Raw genomic sequence first — 15,550 nt, 5'->3', positions numbered from 1 at the left:
GGGTTGATGTAGTGCTGGGAGGTCTGGTTTAGTGATGATGCTCCTTGTTTGTTGTGTGGGTGTCTATTTTTGTCAGTTGGGTTGATGGTTGGACAAGATGATCTTTAAGGTCCCTTCCAACCTAGAAGATTCTGTGATTCTGTGATTCTGTAAGTGAATATATGCTTAACTTTTAGTATAAGAATTAACCTGTTGAGTATAACTCGATTCATGAAGGCATTTAACCATGAATATCATTTTAAGCGTGCACTCGGGCTGGGTTTTGGTAAGTCATATCCCTGAAGCTAAGTCCTACCCCCTCAACCGTAGCAGGAATGAAAAATTTCCCTTCGTTGAGTAAAACCCAGTCACGGCAGACAAAGATGAAACAAAAAAATTGAAGTATGAGGACATCAGATGACACATGTTTAAGTTGGCTGACAGCAGCCATGCTGCACAGGTGGCCTTCTGCTTCACTGCCTCCCAACCCCAAGTACTCAACACCTTTCCAGATTAACTTCTCGAAGCTGATAATTTATAGCTTTGTTTGAGCAGGCTGCTGGAAGTAAATTACAGTCTGTTTGCTAAGGATATTAAATAATGAATGAGTTTTCGAAGCCTCCTACCAGTTTGTTGGCTGCATCTTTCCTACTTAATGACTTGTGCCCAGCTTTGCCATTTCTCAGGAGCTCTCACAACCCCGACCAGTACAGACTTGGAGAAGTCTCCAAACTGTGCCTCTTAGAGTAGCTATATCAACAGAATAACTCATTTAGCAATGCAGGTGACAGCCATATTGCTATCAAACAAATCTTACATTTTAAGTTTAAGCAAAGGGAATTTAACCCCGTATTCCTTCTTAAAAATACCAGAGAACGTGGGACAACAGAAGCGAGCACAAGTGAAGATTTGAAATTTTACACTGCTTAATAACTGGGCGTTCTTGGAGACCTTGGTTAAAACATGTTCCTCTACAAAAGGTTCTTTAAGGAAACAAAATGGGCCATTCCAATTTGAAAATTTACCCCATCTATCCAATTCCTTGAGCAGTGTGTTCTGAAAGCTCAAAGCAGAAGTAGGCTTGTTTGGTGAGACACCTAGCATCAATTCCACTACAAGTTACACCCTTCAAAAAAACCAGGGGCTAACGAAACGTCAGGAAACCGCCTTGATTTTCTACATGATTTTGTTACAAAAAAGCTCTGAGAAGTTTATTTGGACACCTACATCAAAGCTTTCTATCCCCCCCTGTTCTTCCCAAGCGGTGTGACTCACTGTGGCTTCCTAGTCCTCCCCCTTTTATATTCCAAACTTCGCTCAACATCCAGGCATCATCATTTTCCGGGTTCTTACACATTTGTTTGTTCCCTCAGCATTCAGGCACACCATGTACTCTTTTACATTAAATGCCCACGTGCGTGCACAGTTTAATCATCACCTGAAATCCAGATAGAACCAAACTGAAAAACAGCCTTGGTAGACAAGGGCAGAGCAACTGATGTCATCTACCTGGACTTCTGCAAAGCGTTGGACACCGTCCCGCACGACATCCTGGTCTCTAAATTGGAAAGCCATGGATTTGATGGACGGACCACTCGGTGGACCAGGAACTGGCTGGATGGCCACACTCAAAGGGTTGTGGTCAACAGCTCAATGTCCAAGTGGAAGCTTATGATAAGTAGTGTTCTTCAGGGGTCAGTACTGGGACCAGTGCTGTTCAACATCTTTGCGGGAGACATGGACAGTGGGATAGAGTGCACCCTCAGCAAGTTTGCTGATGACACCAAGCTGCGTGGTGTGGTCGACACGCTGGAGGGAAGGGATGCCATCCAGAGGGACCTGGACAGGCTGGAGAGGTGGGCTCATGCAAATCGCATGAAGTTCCACCAGGCCAAGTGTGGGGTCCTGCACCTGGGACGTGGCAACCCCAGGCACAAATACAGGTTGGGTGGAGAATGGCTGGAGAGCAGCCCTGAGGAGAAGGACTTGGGAGTGCTCGTGGATGAGAAGCTCAACATGGGCTGGCAGTGTGTGCTGGCAGTCCAGAAAGCCAACCCCAGCCTGGGCTGCATCAAGAGAAGTGTGGCCAGCAGGTCAAGGGAGGTGATTCTACTCCTCTGCTCTGCTCTGGGGAGACCCCACCTGGAGCTCTGTGTCCAGCTTTGGAGTCCTCAGCACAGGAAGGACATGGACCTGTTGGAATGGGTCCAGAGGAGGGCCATGAAGATGATCAGAGGGATGGAGCACATCCCTCTATGGGCCATGAAGATGATGAGAGGGATGGAGCACATCCCTCTATGAGAGACAGGCTGAGAGAGCTGGGGTTGTTCAGCCTGGAGAAGAGAAGGCTCCAGGGAGACCTTAGAGCAGCCTTCCAATATCTGAAGGGAGCTCCAGGAGAGCTGGGGAGGGACTCTTTGTCAGGGAGTGCAGTGACAGGACAAGGGGGAACGGTTTTACATTGGAAGAGGGGAGATTGAGATGAGATACCAGGAAGAAATTCTTTGCTGTGAGGGTGGTGAGACACTGGAACAGGTTGCCCAGAGAAGCTGTGGCTGCCCCATCCCTGGAGGGGTTCAAGGCCAGGCTGGATGGGGCTTGGAGCAACCTGGTCTGGTGGGAGGTGTCCCTGCCCAGGGCAGGGGGGTTGGAACTGGGTGATCTCTAAGGTTCCTTCCAACTCTAACCATTCTATGAAATATTTGAATCCTTCCCAAACACAGAAGTCACTTTCTCTGCCGGGATCAGCTCATGCCACGGGAAGGCAGCACAGAGAGATGTTTCATGGACAGGAAGCCCAGATGCTGCAAGCCAAGAGCCCTCAAACCCACCACGTCACACAATGACATTTTTTGCTCTTGCCTAAACAAGCCATAGACTTTTTCTTTTTCTTTCTTTTTTTTTTTTTTTAAATCATGACTTAAGCTGCACAATCGTGTATATTGAAGCTATTTTCATCACTTTGTTACAGACCCTGCAGGAACTCAAAGGGCCTGTTTAGATGTGCTTTGGGGCTGCTGAATGACAGATATTTAACTCCACAAAGAGGAATATATTACACTGCCCGAGATCTGGGATCCACCACCCTCTGCTGCTTTGAGCACAATGCCCTGGTCTGCACGCCCGCTCAAGAATTTCAGAGGTCTTGAAAGGCATGAAATTATAGACTATATTGAATTTGCAGGCATTCCTGAAAATACATACCTTCCATAACACATCCCCTATTCTCTGAGCTCTGAGGTCCTTCAAAAACCCATGTGCACAGCAAAGCATGCATGATACTTCACAAGTATTCAGGCAACGTAAACTGAATATCTATTCAAACATACGTATCTGTGCTAGAATGTTTTGTGTACAAAGACTGCAAACACCTATGTACGTGCTATACCAAGAGACCTGGACAGGCTGGAGAGTTGGGCAGAGAGGAACCTGAAGAACTTCAACAAGGGCAAGTGTAGGGTGCTGCACCTGGAGAGGAATAACCCCCTGCACCAGGACAGGTTGGGGGTGACCTGCTGGAGAGCAGCTCTGTGGAGAAAGACCTGGGAGTCCTGGTGGACAAGAGGATGCCCATGAGCCAGGAATGGGCCCTTGTGGCCAAGAAGGCCAATGGCATCCTGGGGGGCATCAGGAAGAGTGTGAGCAGCAGGTGGAGGGAGGTCATCCTGCCCCTCTGCTCTGCCCTGGGGAGGCCCCATCTGGAGCACTGGGTCCAGTTCTGGGCTCCCCAGTTCCAGAAGGACAGGGAACTGCTGGAGAGGGGACAGCAGAGGCTACAAAGATGATGAGGAGCCTGGAACATCTCCCTTACGAGGAGAGGCTGAGGGACTTGGGTCTTTGTAGTCTGGAGAAGAGAAGGCTGAGGGGGGATCTGCTCAATGCTGATAAATACTTAAAGGGAGGATGTCAAGAGGATGGGGCCTAGTCTTTTTTCAGTGGTGCCCAGGGACAGGACAAGAGGAAATGGGCACAAACCTGAATAGAAGAAGTTCCACCTCAACATGAGGAGGACCTTCTTTCCTGTGAGGGTGGCAGAGCCCTGGCAGAGGCTGCCCAGGGAGGTGGTGGAGTCTCCTTCTCTGGAGACATTCAAACCCCACCTGGACACGTTCCTGTGGGACCTGCTCTGGGTGGCCCTGCTTTGGCCGGGGGTTGGACTGGATGATCTCCAGAGGTCCGTTCCAACCCCATATCATTCTGTGATTGGAATAATTTTGTGCACAATCCTACCTCTCTACCCCCTTACCACGCCAACACTCAGTGAAACTCCCTTTCCTGGTTGCTACCACATTAAATGGCTACTTCCCAAGGGAAACAACAGCCCTGTGTTCTCAGCCCGACACGCTCTGTCCCTGCTCCTTCTAAGCCACTCTCCCTTGTGTTAAGTATCTTCAAGAGCAAAACCTCCTGGGGACAGGGCTGTCCAGCGGGTTCAGAATCCCCAGGAGGGACAGTCTGACAATGACATTGAAGGGAACCTCTTCTGTTGTAGCCTATCATCAACGTAATCTGAAAATTATAGTCCACAAAGCTATTTTAAACAATTACATACAGACTGGAGCTGCATATATTAAACAGAGTTTCCAAAGTGGCTTGAATGGCACAGAGCTGAAGACGGAGCCAGACCTCTGTGAAAGCCTCCAAGAAACATTACTGAGCATCACCAAGCTCCTTTCTTTTGTTTAGTGGATCCTTTGGACTGTGATTTTATTCTGCAAAAACCTCTAAAACTGGTCACCCTTTTCATCCCAAGGGTCGATCCGCACGTGTGCGTGAGACAATGCCCTTTAACATCAGTGATTAATTAGGGAAGATTCACTGGGCATAAAGACTCCACGTTGCACCAGCACTGAATTTCACTGAATTTTTAGAGTTGGAAGGGACCATAAAGATCATCTAGTCCAACTCCCCTGCTGAAGCAGGATTGCCCAGAGCTTGTCAGAGCATGTTACTCAGGAGCATCCAGTAAGGTCGTGAAAATCTCCAAAGAAGGGGACTCCACACCCTCCCTGGGCAGCCTGTTCCAGGGCTCTGCCACCCTCACCCCAAACAAGTTGGATGAAGCTCAAACAGATGCAAGACACCGAAGGCAAAAGCACTTTCAGTGGAGAAAGGGCCAGGGGAAGGACAGCTATTTCACAGAATCACAGAATCATCTAGGCTGGAAGAGACCCTCAGGATCATCGAGTCCAACCATCTACCCTACTCTAAAGTTCTCCCCTACACCATATTCCCCAACACCACATCTAAAGGACTCTTCAACACATCCAGGGATGGGGACTCCACCCCCTCCCTGGGCAGCCTATTCCAATGCCCCACCACTCTCTCTGTGAAGAATTGTTTCCTCATGTCCAGTCTAAACCTCCATGCCAGTGGAACATATTTCATATCCCAGCCATTGATGCAGAACTCTAGTGGTGTTCAAAACCCTTGGGAGATCCATTTTTTCCCATTAATGCTTTCAATTTAAAAAAACAAAAAATAAATTCACAAACCTTAATGAGACCAAAGGAAGTGCTTAAAAGCAGGTGTGTCATTTAAAAGACTCTTCCAGCAGCTGTTACCACTTAATTGACTTGCCTGCTAACAGCAGGAGCACCAGTCTACCTTCTGTAAGCCTCATTTGTGTGCGTTGAAGTCAAACCCCATCCAATTGAATCACATCAGAAATAGGTGCTAACATAAAAGTTCCAATGCCCCACCACTCTCTCTGTGAAGAATTGTTTCCTCATGTCCAGTCTAAACCTCCATGCCAGTGGAACATATTTCATATCCCAGCCATTGATGCAGAACTCTAGTGGTGTTCAAAACCCTTGGGAGATCCATTTTTTCCCATTAATGCTTTCAATTTAAAAAAACAAAAAATAAATTCACAAACCTTAATGAGACCAAAGGAAGTGCTTAAAAGCAGGTGTGTCATTTAAAAGACTCTTCCAGCAGCTGTTACCACTTAATTGACTTGCCTGCTAACAGTAGGAGCACCAGTCTACCTTCTGTAAGCCTCATTTGCGTGCGTTGAAGTCAAACACCATCCAATTGCTAACATAAAATAAAAACACCATCCAAGTGCTAACATAAAATATCTCTGTGCACCAGTCTACCTTCTGTAAGCCTCATTTGTGTGCGTTGAAGTCAAACCCCATCCAATTGAATCACATCAGAAATAGGTGCTAACATAAAATATCTCTGCAACTGAACTGGTAACCTATAAGATGCCATATGAATAAATATGGAGGAGGAGGAGGAGATGGCAAGCCTGTTAAATCCGTATGGAAAAGGGTGGCCCCTTGCACAAGAGCTTGTATGTTTTCTCTACCTTCTGGCATCCCTGGAGCATCACAGAAGATACTTTGATTAACAATAAACCTACACAATACATTGGTGCTCAGAAAGTTCTCTTAAAACAAAGAGGGAAACATACTGAAACCTTAAACCATGACTGAATAACCTCCTCCGTTCCCCCTGGCCCTGTAACACACAGGGATATTACAGACCTTTGCTCTTCAAATTCATCTCTGAATGCTGGATTCTTGGTGAAAATGGCAGCTCATTGAAAACTGTGCTAAACATATGGAATTCAGATCCCTCCCAAGTTTATTTTTCTCTTTCTTAAATTCACCGCTGATGGCAATTCTATGCCAGGTTTCTCTAGGGCCAGAGAATCAAAGGTTTAGGTTTTGGAAGAAAGGACTTATTTACTATCTGTAATTCTAATCAACTTTATACCACTTTTGCATTAACTGGTATTTAACCAACTGGGAAAAAAAACTTTGAGAAATTAGTGGCTGTGAGAGATTTAAACTGCCTTTAATAAAATCCCCAAATTTCTTGATGAGTCTCAATTAAGAACAGTGGAAAATCAGTTATCTAAGTTGATAAAAACTGATCTAAAAAAATTCTAAAAAAGCAGTTATCTAAACTGATCTAAAAATCAGTTGTCTTGACTGAAATTGTTTCTCCTATTTCTTCTAGTATCCTTGATACTGACCTAGTGGGCCTTAAATATTATCTTTGCATAAACTAACAATATTTCACTACTTTAGCCAGTGCCATAACCATACAATTTTCAAGTCTCAGATTAGATTTTTCAGAGATGTACTAAAACTGCTCAGTCTCACCCTACTGGAATAAGGTTTGAATTTTTCTGCCAACTCTACTTGTACTGGCCTATGAGCCAGTAACGAGCCAGCTACAGCTGGGATCTCTTTCAAATTTAATTTCAGCTTAGTTTCTTGAACTTGGAAACATCTTCTGGCTATAACCTCATCATCCCTGTATGTATGTTAATTTCTTAAGACTTAAAATACTGTCAGACACTCAGCTTAAACACAAATTTCACAAGGTATTCCCAAAATTGTAATAGTGGAAGTTTTCAAACTCCACTTTCAAATCTCAAATTTTTTGGATTTTCTTTTATACGACGAAGGAGTGAAGATCTGGAACTGAAACTTGTGCCTTGTTAATAATACCCTCGTTTATATTTGCTCTTTGGTGCATTTGAACTGATCAAAGAAGTCACTCTCTGTTTCCATGTCATTATCACATCGGCTTTTACCTTCTCACCCCACATGACATTTGGGTTTCCTTGAGACCAACAGCTGAAAATTTCCAGTTGAAAATGTAGATGTCGGGGCAATTGGAATTAGAAATGCAGACAGGATGCACTTGGTGTTTCCAGCAGTTTACAGGGAAGAGCCACATGAACAGAACTTCCAACTTTGAAAGAAGCATTAAAGGCTTTAAACGTAACACTAGCGCAATTATCCTGAGTTGCAATTCACTAAGCATAAAAAAAAGCAATTCTTCCGTTTTACTAAAGTTCAAGTTTTATAACACCTGGCAGGAGAAAATCCTGGGTGAAAAGCTACAGAACTTAGGTTGGTCTTGGTGGTAGAACTCGCGAGGTTGAATGATCCTGAATTAAAAATGACAGCAAAGACCTCTACTCACAAAAATCCTGTGACCGTCACGGAAGATACGGAAATTATTCGCACTGAAACCCGCCGAAAAATGCAATTTTTGGTATCGTGCAGCAAAGTCAAACCCTGGTTCTGTCACTGAAGTCTATTCCCCACATCTCCACCGACTTTAAAAAAAAGGTGGCACCGGCTGAATCGTAAAGACAAGGCCAGCACCACTTACCCGTACCAGAAGCGAGGATCGCTGGATATGCAGTGGTTGAGATTCCGGTGTGCCAATGCCTTCTTCTTATTTAAGACAAATTCTTGTAATTTCATCTTTACTTCCGTGCTTGCCACGGCACCTGAAATGTCAGAAATCAAAAAAAAAAGGCCGTTTATTCACCTACTTTAAAGAATTTAAACTTCTAAAAAAGATTCGGGATTAAATCTTTGATTTCCAGTCCAAAAGAAGAAATTTTATTTCAAAGAGAAAAGAACAAAGTATCTCCAGTAAGGAGCTCTCTCTTTTTTTTTTTTTTTTCTTTTCTTTAGCTTTGCATATAATCACAACTCATGTTTGAAAACAGAGATTTAATCAGAGATTTATCATTTCACCGTGAAAGATTTCTGAAGAGGAGTTTTACACTTGAATAAAAGTACACTTAGAATAAAGGACTTGTACTAGGTATTCCAGCTTTCTTTTAATCAAAGGTATTTAAGAAAAAGGGTTTTGTGTACACTCACGTTTTTAAATGTCACATCTGCAAGCAGAAGGGGAATGAGACGAATGTCTCATATGTAGATTTTGTCTTGGAAACTCTTGTAAATAGGGACCTTTGTTCCAAAGTATCTGTGTACAGTAAGACCTGCATAATATTCCAATTCATTTACAAGCGTGCAATCTTTTTCTTCAAACATAAAATCTAACATTTAAAGAGGAAAGTCGGTGATTTTGTAGCGCGGAGTTAAAATGTCAACTGTGTAATTTCTAATCATTACTTCCTCCACAACAGAGACCAGCACATTTTACAGCGATGATGGATTAAAATGATCATTCAGTTGACAGAAGAGACCCACGGGCAGAGCTCCTGATGGAGCAATGCACAGAAGGTTTGGTAAGCAGAACATGTGGAAAATGATGGTTCATCTTATACCGTGGCGTAAAAGAAGAATTCCAAAGGAAATTATTTGGGCTACAAGAAGACGAAAAAAAGGCCAGGAAAACTCTCTCCTCCACTGGGAATGAAAACTGAAAATACGACAGGGTGATCTTTTGTTTCCTGGCTCCTACTCAGCAGGGACATCTGACAGACGGGGGAAACAGTTTTTTGGACCTTTCCAAGATAAGAAAACTGCAATATTTCTAGGGAGCACTGAAGAGGTGATACTGTTCAACCACTGCTGAAGCTGCATGGAAAAGCTTGAAAAGTCACTTTTCTGGAGCCCCGTGTTTCTCACCAGCTCTATAAACGGAGGTTCGGTGTGTACCCCAAAAGGAAGTTCAAGTGACAAGCTGGAAATAAATTCTAACGAGTACAGCAAGCCAGACCAAAATAGGTGACAAATTCAGGCTGAAAGGCCTTCTCTCTCTCCAAACGTGTCACCTTTTATCTATTAGCACCTTTAAAATAATCAAACGTGACTGTGTTGTGTAAGTTTTGGATAAATCTGACATTATTTGGAAGACTTGAAGCTAAACATTTTTGGAGTTTGAGATTTACGAAAGCTCCCCAGGGATTTATTCCTTTTTAATATGAAGCCAAAAGGCCTTGTATATGTTTAACAAGAGAAAGATGTGCAGGCTTCCCCTTCCCCGGGTGATGCCAGAGCCGAGCTGTCATGCAAGACCATAACTCAGCTCTTGACCTTTGAGTTGAAAGATCAGAAGGGAAAAAACCAAACAATCTGACTCCTGTTTAATATGCCATACTGGGTAATTTTGGAGAGTCAGACTGTCCAAAGCAGAAGAACTGCACAGGCAGAAGCACTGTGCAATAGCCAGTAAAGATGTCACAGAATCCCATGGGGTGGGAAGGGACCTCTGGAGATCATCTAGTCCAACCCCCTGCCAAAGCTGGTCCACCCAGAGCAGGTTGCACAGGAACGTGTCCAGGTGGGTTTGAATGTCTCCAGAGAAGGAGACATGTTGAGGTGGAACTTCTTCTATTCAAGTTTGTGCCCATTTCCTCTTGTCCTGTCCCTGGGCACCACTGAAAAAAGACCAGCCCCATCCTCTTGCCACCCTCCCTTTAAGTATTTATAGGCATTGATCAGATCCCCCTCAGCCTTCTCTTCTCCAGACTGAAAAGCCCCAAGTCCCTCAGCCTCTCCTCGTAAGTGAGATGCTCCAGGCCGCTCATCATCTTTGTAGGCCTCTGCTGGACCCTCTCCAGCAGTTCCCTGTCCTTCTGGAGCTGGGGAGCCCAGAACTGGACCCAGTGCTCCAGATGGGGCCTCTCCAGGGCAGAGCAGAGGGGCAGGATGACCTCCCTCCACCTGCTGGTCACACTCTTCTTGATGCACTCCAGGATGCCGTTGGCCTTCTTGGCCACCAGGGCCCATTGCTGGCTCACAGGCATCCTGTTGTCCACCAGGGCTCTGCCACCCTCCCAGGAAAGAAGTTCCTCCTCATGTTGAGGTGGGAACTTCTTACATTCAAGTTTGTGCCCGTTACATACTGTTACAGGATCCAATAGTATCTGGATATGGGATAAGGTGGGGGTAGTAGGGAGAGAAGAAGGGAGGGCAGAAGCAGGACCAAGCTCCTGCAGGAAGGAGGAGGCTGCACAACACAAGAGCAGAGGAGTAGAACACATGGAAATAAACAGGAGAAAGCCCTGCATGATGGTGGGGGCTGATCACAGCTGGCCACTTGTAGGAGAAAGTCCAAGACAAGCCATGCCCAAGGCTGCCCAAGCAGCAAGGGACTGAATGGTCCGTGCCCACAAGGAGGAAGACAGACTACACCTGTGGAAGTGATGCTTGTGACATCTTTATGACAGTGAGGCAGTGGGCAGCTGCAGCCCAGAAGGCCAATCCCATCCTGGGCTGCATCAAAAGATGCGTTGCCAGCAGGTCCAGAGAGGGGATTCTGCCACTTTGCTCTGCTCTGGTGAGACCTCACCTGGAGTGTTGTGTGCAGGTCTGGAGCCCTCAATAGAAGAAGGACATGGACCTGATGGAGAGTGTCCAGAGGAGGGCCACGAGGATGATCAGGGGGATGGAGCACCTCTGCTCCGAGGACAGGCTGAGGGAGCTGGGGTTGTTCAGCCTGGAGAAGAGGAGGCTCCGGGGAGACCTAATAGCAGCCTTCCAATATCTGAAGGGAGCTCCAGGAGAGCTGGGGAGAGCCTGTTTAGAAAGGCCTGCAGTGACAGGACGAGGGGCAATGGCTTCAAGCTGGAGGGGAACAGATTTAGACTGGAGATGAGGAGAGGGTTCTTCACTGTGAGGGTGGTGGAGCACTGGAACAGGTTGCCCAGGGAGGTGGTTGAGGCCCCTTCCCTGGAGATATTCAAGGAGAGGCTCGACGAGGCCCTGGGCAACCTGGTCTAGTTGGGGGTGTCCCTGCTGACTGCGGGGGGGTCGGACTAGATGGCCTTTGGAGGTCCCTTCCGGCCTGGGCAATTCTATGATTCTATGATAAACAGATTTTGGATCTGCCTTCTAAAACGTACAAACCAATATATTTGGGCTTACAGCGATGGAGGAAGAAGGGAGAATATGCTCTACACCTATCACACACTCTTCATATTTCAGATCAGGACCAATTTAGACGTGTTGCGCTTCGCAAAATTTTCTCATGTGAGAAAAATAACTTAAGTATTCTTAAGAGCTGAGGTGCTGCAATGATTGTACACTGTAGTACTTAAATAAAAGTAATTCAAAAATAAAACTGTAGCCATGGGAACAGGATCTTCAACTTAACGTCCCCAAATTCTGGGTTTTTTTCCTACACCTCTGTGTTTCAGCCAAAAGGTGCTTCGATAATTTTGCCGTTCTACAGAGGCATTTTTATCTCTTTGCAAACTTCTTTAGTGAGACTAGCCAGGTAGCAGTTTTGCAGAGGGGCCTAGAAAAACATTGGTACAATATCAACAGTTGATGAGAACAGCGGGGTGAGGTGGAAAGGCTTGAAGCTTTCATCCAGTTTGAACCAACCACCTTTACGGGGGAAAAGAGCACCAACCAGCCAGAGAACACCAGAAAGCATCACCCGTGGCAGCCAACCTGCATTTTCTCTCTCCTGAATGTTGAAAACTGCTTCTTTTAAGGAGATTTGGATCCTTTGGTCTTTCTAGTATTGAAAAGGAACAAAACCCAAAGGCAAAACCACGCAGACTTGGTGGTCTGACTGGGAGGGGTGGCTGACACCCCAGAGGGCTGCCATCCAGCCAGACTTGGACAGGCTGGAGGGCTGGGCAAGGAAGAACCTCATGAAGTTCAAAAGGGAAAAGTGTAGGGTCCTGCACCTGGGGAAGAAAAATGTCAGGCACCAGTACAGGTTAGGGGTGGACCTGCTGGAGGTCCAGCGTAGGGCAACAGAGATGATGGAGGGGTTGGAGAATCTCCCTGATGAGGAAAGGCTGAGAGAGCTGGGGCTCTTTAGTCTGGAGAAGAGAAGGCTGAGGGGAGACCTTATCAATGCTGACAAGTATCTAAAGGGTGAATTCAAGGAGGATGGAGCTGGACTCTTTCCAGTGGTTCCCAGTGACAGGACGAGGGGCAACGGGCACAAGCTGGACCATGGGAAGTTCCACTCCAATATGAGGAAGAACTTCTTTGGGGTGAGGGTGGCAGAGCCCTGGCAGAGGCTGCCCAGGGAGGGTGTGGAGTCCCCTTCCTTGGAGATTTTCAAGACCCGCCTGGATGCTCCTGAGTAACATGCTCTGACAAGCTCTAGGCAATCCTGCTTCAGCAGGGGAGTTGGACTAGATGATCTCTATGGTCCCTTCCAACTCTAAAATTCAGTGAAATTCAGACATGATGGACCTCTTACAAACCGGTTTGTGAAGATATTGGTGTAGGTCTGTGTGTTCCCTCACTTTGGCTGCAGCTTAAGCTCTGCCACTGCAAGGTGCAGAGGAATGGAGTAGGGAATTCAACCTTCGGTGGGAATTTTTTTTTTTTTTTGAGTCTCCTAGACCCCAGTCCTCTCCTACTAGAAAAATTCTTCTTGGATCTTTATGTCATTCCTGGTCCCCAGACAGCATCCCATTCTGCTGGTGCTCTTCAGCCCTCTCCACTTCTTTCATCACAGGCTTTTTTATTCCATTTGAAATGAAGACCTAATGAGTTGATAGTACAACTTGGCGAGGTATTTTTCCTCCCATTCACTTCTAAAAGAAAAACCAAACAAGCAACCAAAGTGTTTTTGATAAGGGGATTTTGTGAGGCCGTAATCATTCCACTGAATCTCGTGAAGTGCATAATGACATCAGGGAAAGCCAACCACAATCTGTAACCTCATGAAAGAAGCACTTTCTGAACGAAAACACTCTAAAGCTCAGAACTGAGAACTCGCCTACATCTTAAAAGAGTGAAATTAAGAGAAGTAAAAGAACAAGAAACGCAGCGTGCATCTGGTGTATTTTATGGGCTTAATATTCTGACTCTATTGGGAATGCTGCCAAAAATACTTCAAAAAATGTTAAATCAAGTAAAGAGACGATACGCTTCCTTTTGAAAAACGCTGAAACGACATTTAGTAAGACAAAAATGAAGATAAAGCAGAGAAATACGTTTCTCTCTCACCCTCAATACCTCCTCATGGTTTCCATAAGCTCCCCGTGCAGCTGAGCTCCGTCGAGAGGCGACCATGAACGTTTCTCCAGCTTTAGAAAGCTGCTTTAGGGCTTCCATTCATCTGCCCTACCTGTGATCACTGAAACAAGTCACCTTTTGATACTTACTCTCTTTTCCTTTCTCTTTGTTTTTTAGCTGCTGAAGTTTCTGCTCTCGGTGCTGTTTCTCCAGTTCCTGCTCCTGTCGGTGTTGCTCCAACTTCCTCTGGTGCTCCAACAGCTCCTGCTGGTGCTTCATGGCCAGCATCTCCTGTTGCTGCTGCGGTGAAGGGATTGAGGGGAAAAAGAGCAAATTAACACTGTCAGATTTCCCACAGCTGAACCAGAAGCTGCTATAAGATGACAATAATGTTGCTTAATTCATGGAAATGGGAAAAAAATGGTGTTTTCTTCCTCTAGAGGCTCCTGAACCACAATTCCCTTCCCACAGGGACACTTCTAGGGCAGTAAAGCACCTACCCTAAGCCATAGGTGCTGTGTGCTCCAGGCTTCAGGGCACACTCTCTCTCTACAAGCACAACCATCCTATTCAGAAAGCACCTAATTTGAGAAAGCAGATGAAAAGCTTCTGCCCAGATAGACAGCTGCTTCCCCGACCACTTTGTTGCTGCCAAAGAACGTTGCTGCTGGGTCCCCGCTTCTGCTCCACAAGCTCTCTCTGTCACCACTGCTGCCCTGCCCGAGTCTGGTGCCCAGGTCCTACGCTACTCCAGGTAGACCTTCATTTGCTCTCCATCGTCTGTTTGAAGTCAAACCCTGTTAGGACACCTTAATTGTGAATACTCACAGGTTCACTGTGTACAAATCCTGAGCTGAAGGAGTATTGTTGAGCTCCCCAAGTGAGGCTCTTGCAGCAAAATACACCATTATCAACGTGGACTTGGAAAGACCAGCTCAGTTCCCTTGCCTGAAATTATATGACTTTGTACTTTGGTTTCTCCAAAAGTCCCACTCTCTCTCTAAGCATATAGAGGAGCTCCCTTGGACTGGGACAACTCTATCTTTTTAACTTCATCAAATGCTGTGCAAACCTCACACCCCAAGCTCAATACAAAAGCACCAGCTGCTTTAGGGGCGTGATCACCACCTGCTTCTGAGACTAAATAAAAAAAAAAAAAGAATTTATTCCTCATTTGAAAAAAACCAAAACAAACCAAAACAAAAATCTCTCAAGGAAGAATGTACCCTGGACACACATTCACAGGAGGATACGAGAGACAAGCTGCCTAATTAAGGTCAAGATTTGCAAAGCTTTCCTGAAATGAGATGTTCAAGACTTGAAGCACCAAAGGCTTCTGCCCTCATCCACTGTGGAAGTCCTCCCTTGGGTCTCCACATCCCAGCACCTGGAAGACGTGCATGAACACAACAACCTCCTGGGGAACTTGGCGTGGATCTTCCCAACCCAGAGCAACCCATTTTTGAGTCGGGGGGGTGTGGTTCTGCCAGGGATCTGCATCTTGACAGCCAGCCAGGAGCAAGCCAGGCTGTGGAAAAGCAGATGAAAAATGACCAGTCTCAGCAGCTTGCAGCTTGGCTAGGTGTGAAGGGATCTCCATGGGGCTTGCAAAAGGTACTTCACCCTGGTGCAGGGCTTCTCCTTCCAGTTCCACTAAAAATTGTTTTTTTCTTAAAAAAAGCTAAAACTGAGATTTACCACCTCCCAACTTCATTTGTGTCCTTCTCCAGCAAGATACGTGCTAAAGTATTGTGTGCAGGTCTGGAGCCCTCAATATAAGAAGGACATGGACCTGATGGAGAGGGTCCAGAGGAGGGCCACAAGGATGATCAGGGGGATGGAGCACCTCTGCTCCGAGGACAGGCTGAGGGAGCTGGGGTTGTTCAGCCTGGAGAAGAGGAGGCTCC

General features: G+C 45.9%; 1 protein-coding gene across 1 annotated transcript in view; it reads right to left on the bottom strand.

The window, feature by feature from the left end:
- Nucleotides 1-15,550, bottom strand: part of HDAC4 (histone deacetylase 4) — a 283,789-nt gene that overhangs the window by 144,799 nt on the left and 123,440 nt on the right. The window contains exons 4-5 of the mRNA XM_014949239.1: nt 13,793-13,943; nt 8,122-8,242 (exon numbers count right to left, since the gene is read on the bottom strand). Of these exons, the coding sequence (XP_014804725.1) occupies nt 8,122-8,242; nt 13,793-13,943 (272 nt within the window). The remainder of the gene's footprint in view (nt 1-8,121; nt 8,243-13,792; nt 13,944-15,550) is intronic.

Source organism: Calidris pugnax, unplaced genomic scaffold (assembly GCF_001431845.1).
Source record: "Calidris pugnax isolate Ruff unplaced genomic scaffold, ASM143184v1 scaffold75, whole genome shotgun sequence".
In the NCBI taxonomy this organism is placed as follows: domain Eukaryota; kingdom Metazoa; phylum Chordata; class Aves; order Charadriiformes; family Scolopacidae; genus Calidris; species Calidris pugnax.
This window is presented reverse-complemented; position numbering and strand designations above follow the sequence as displayed.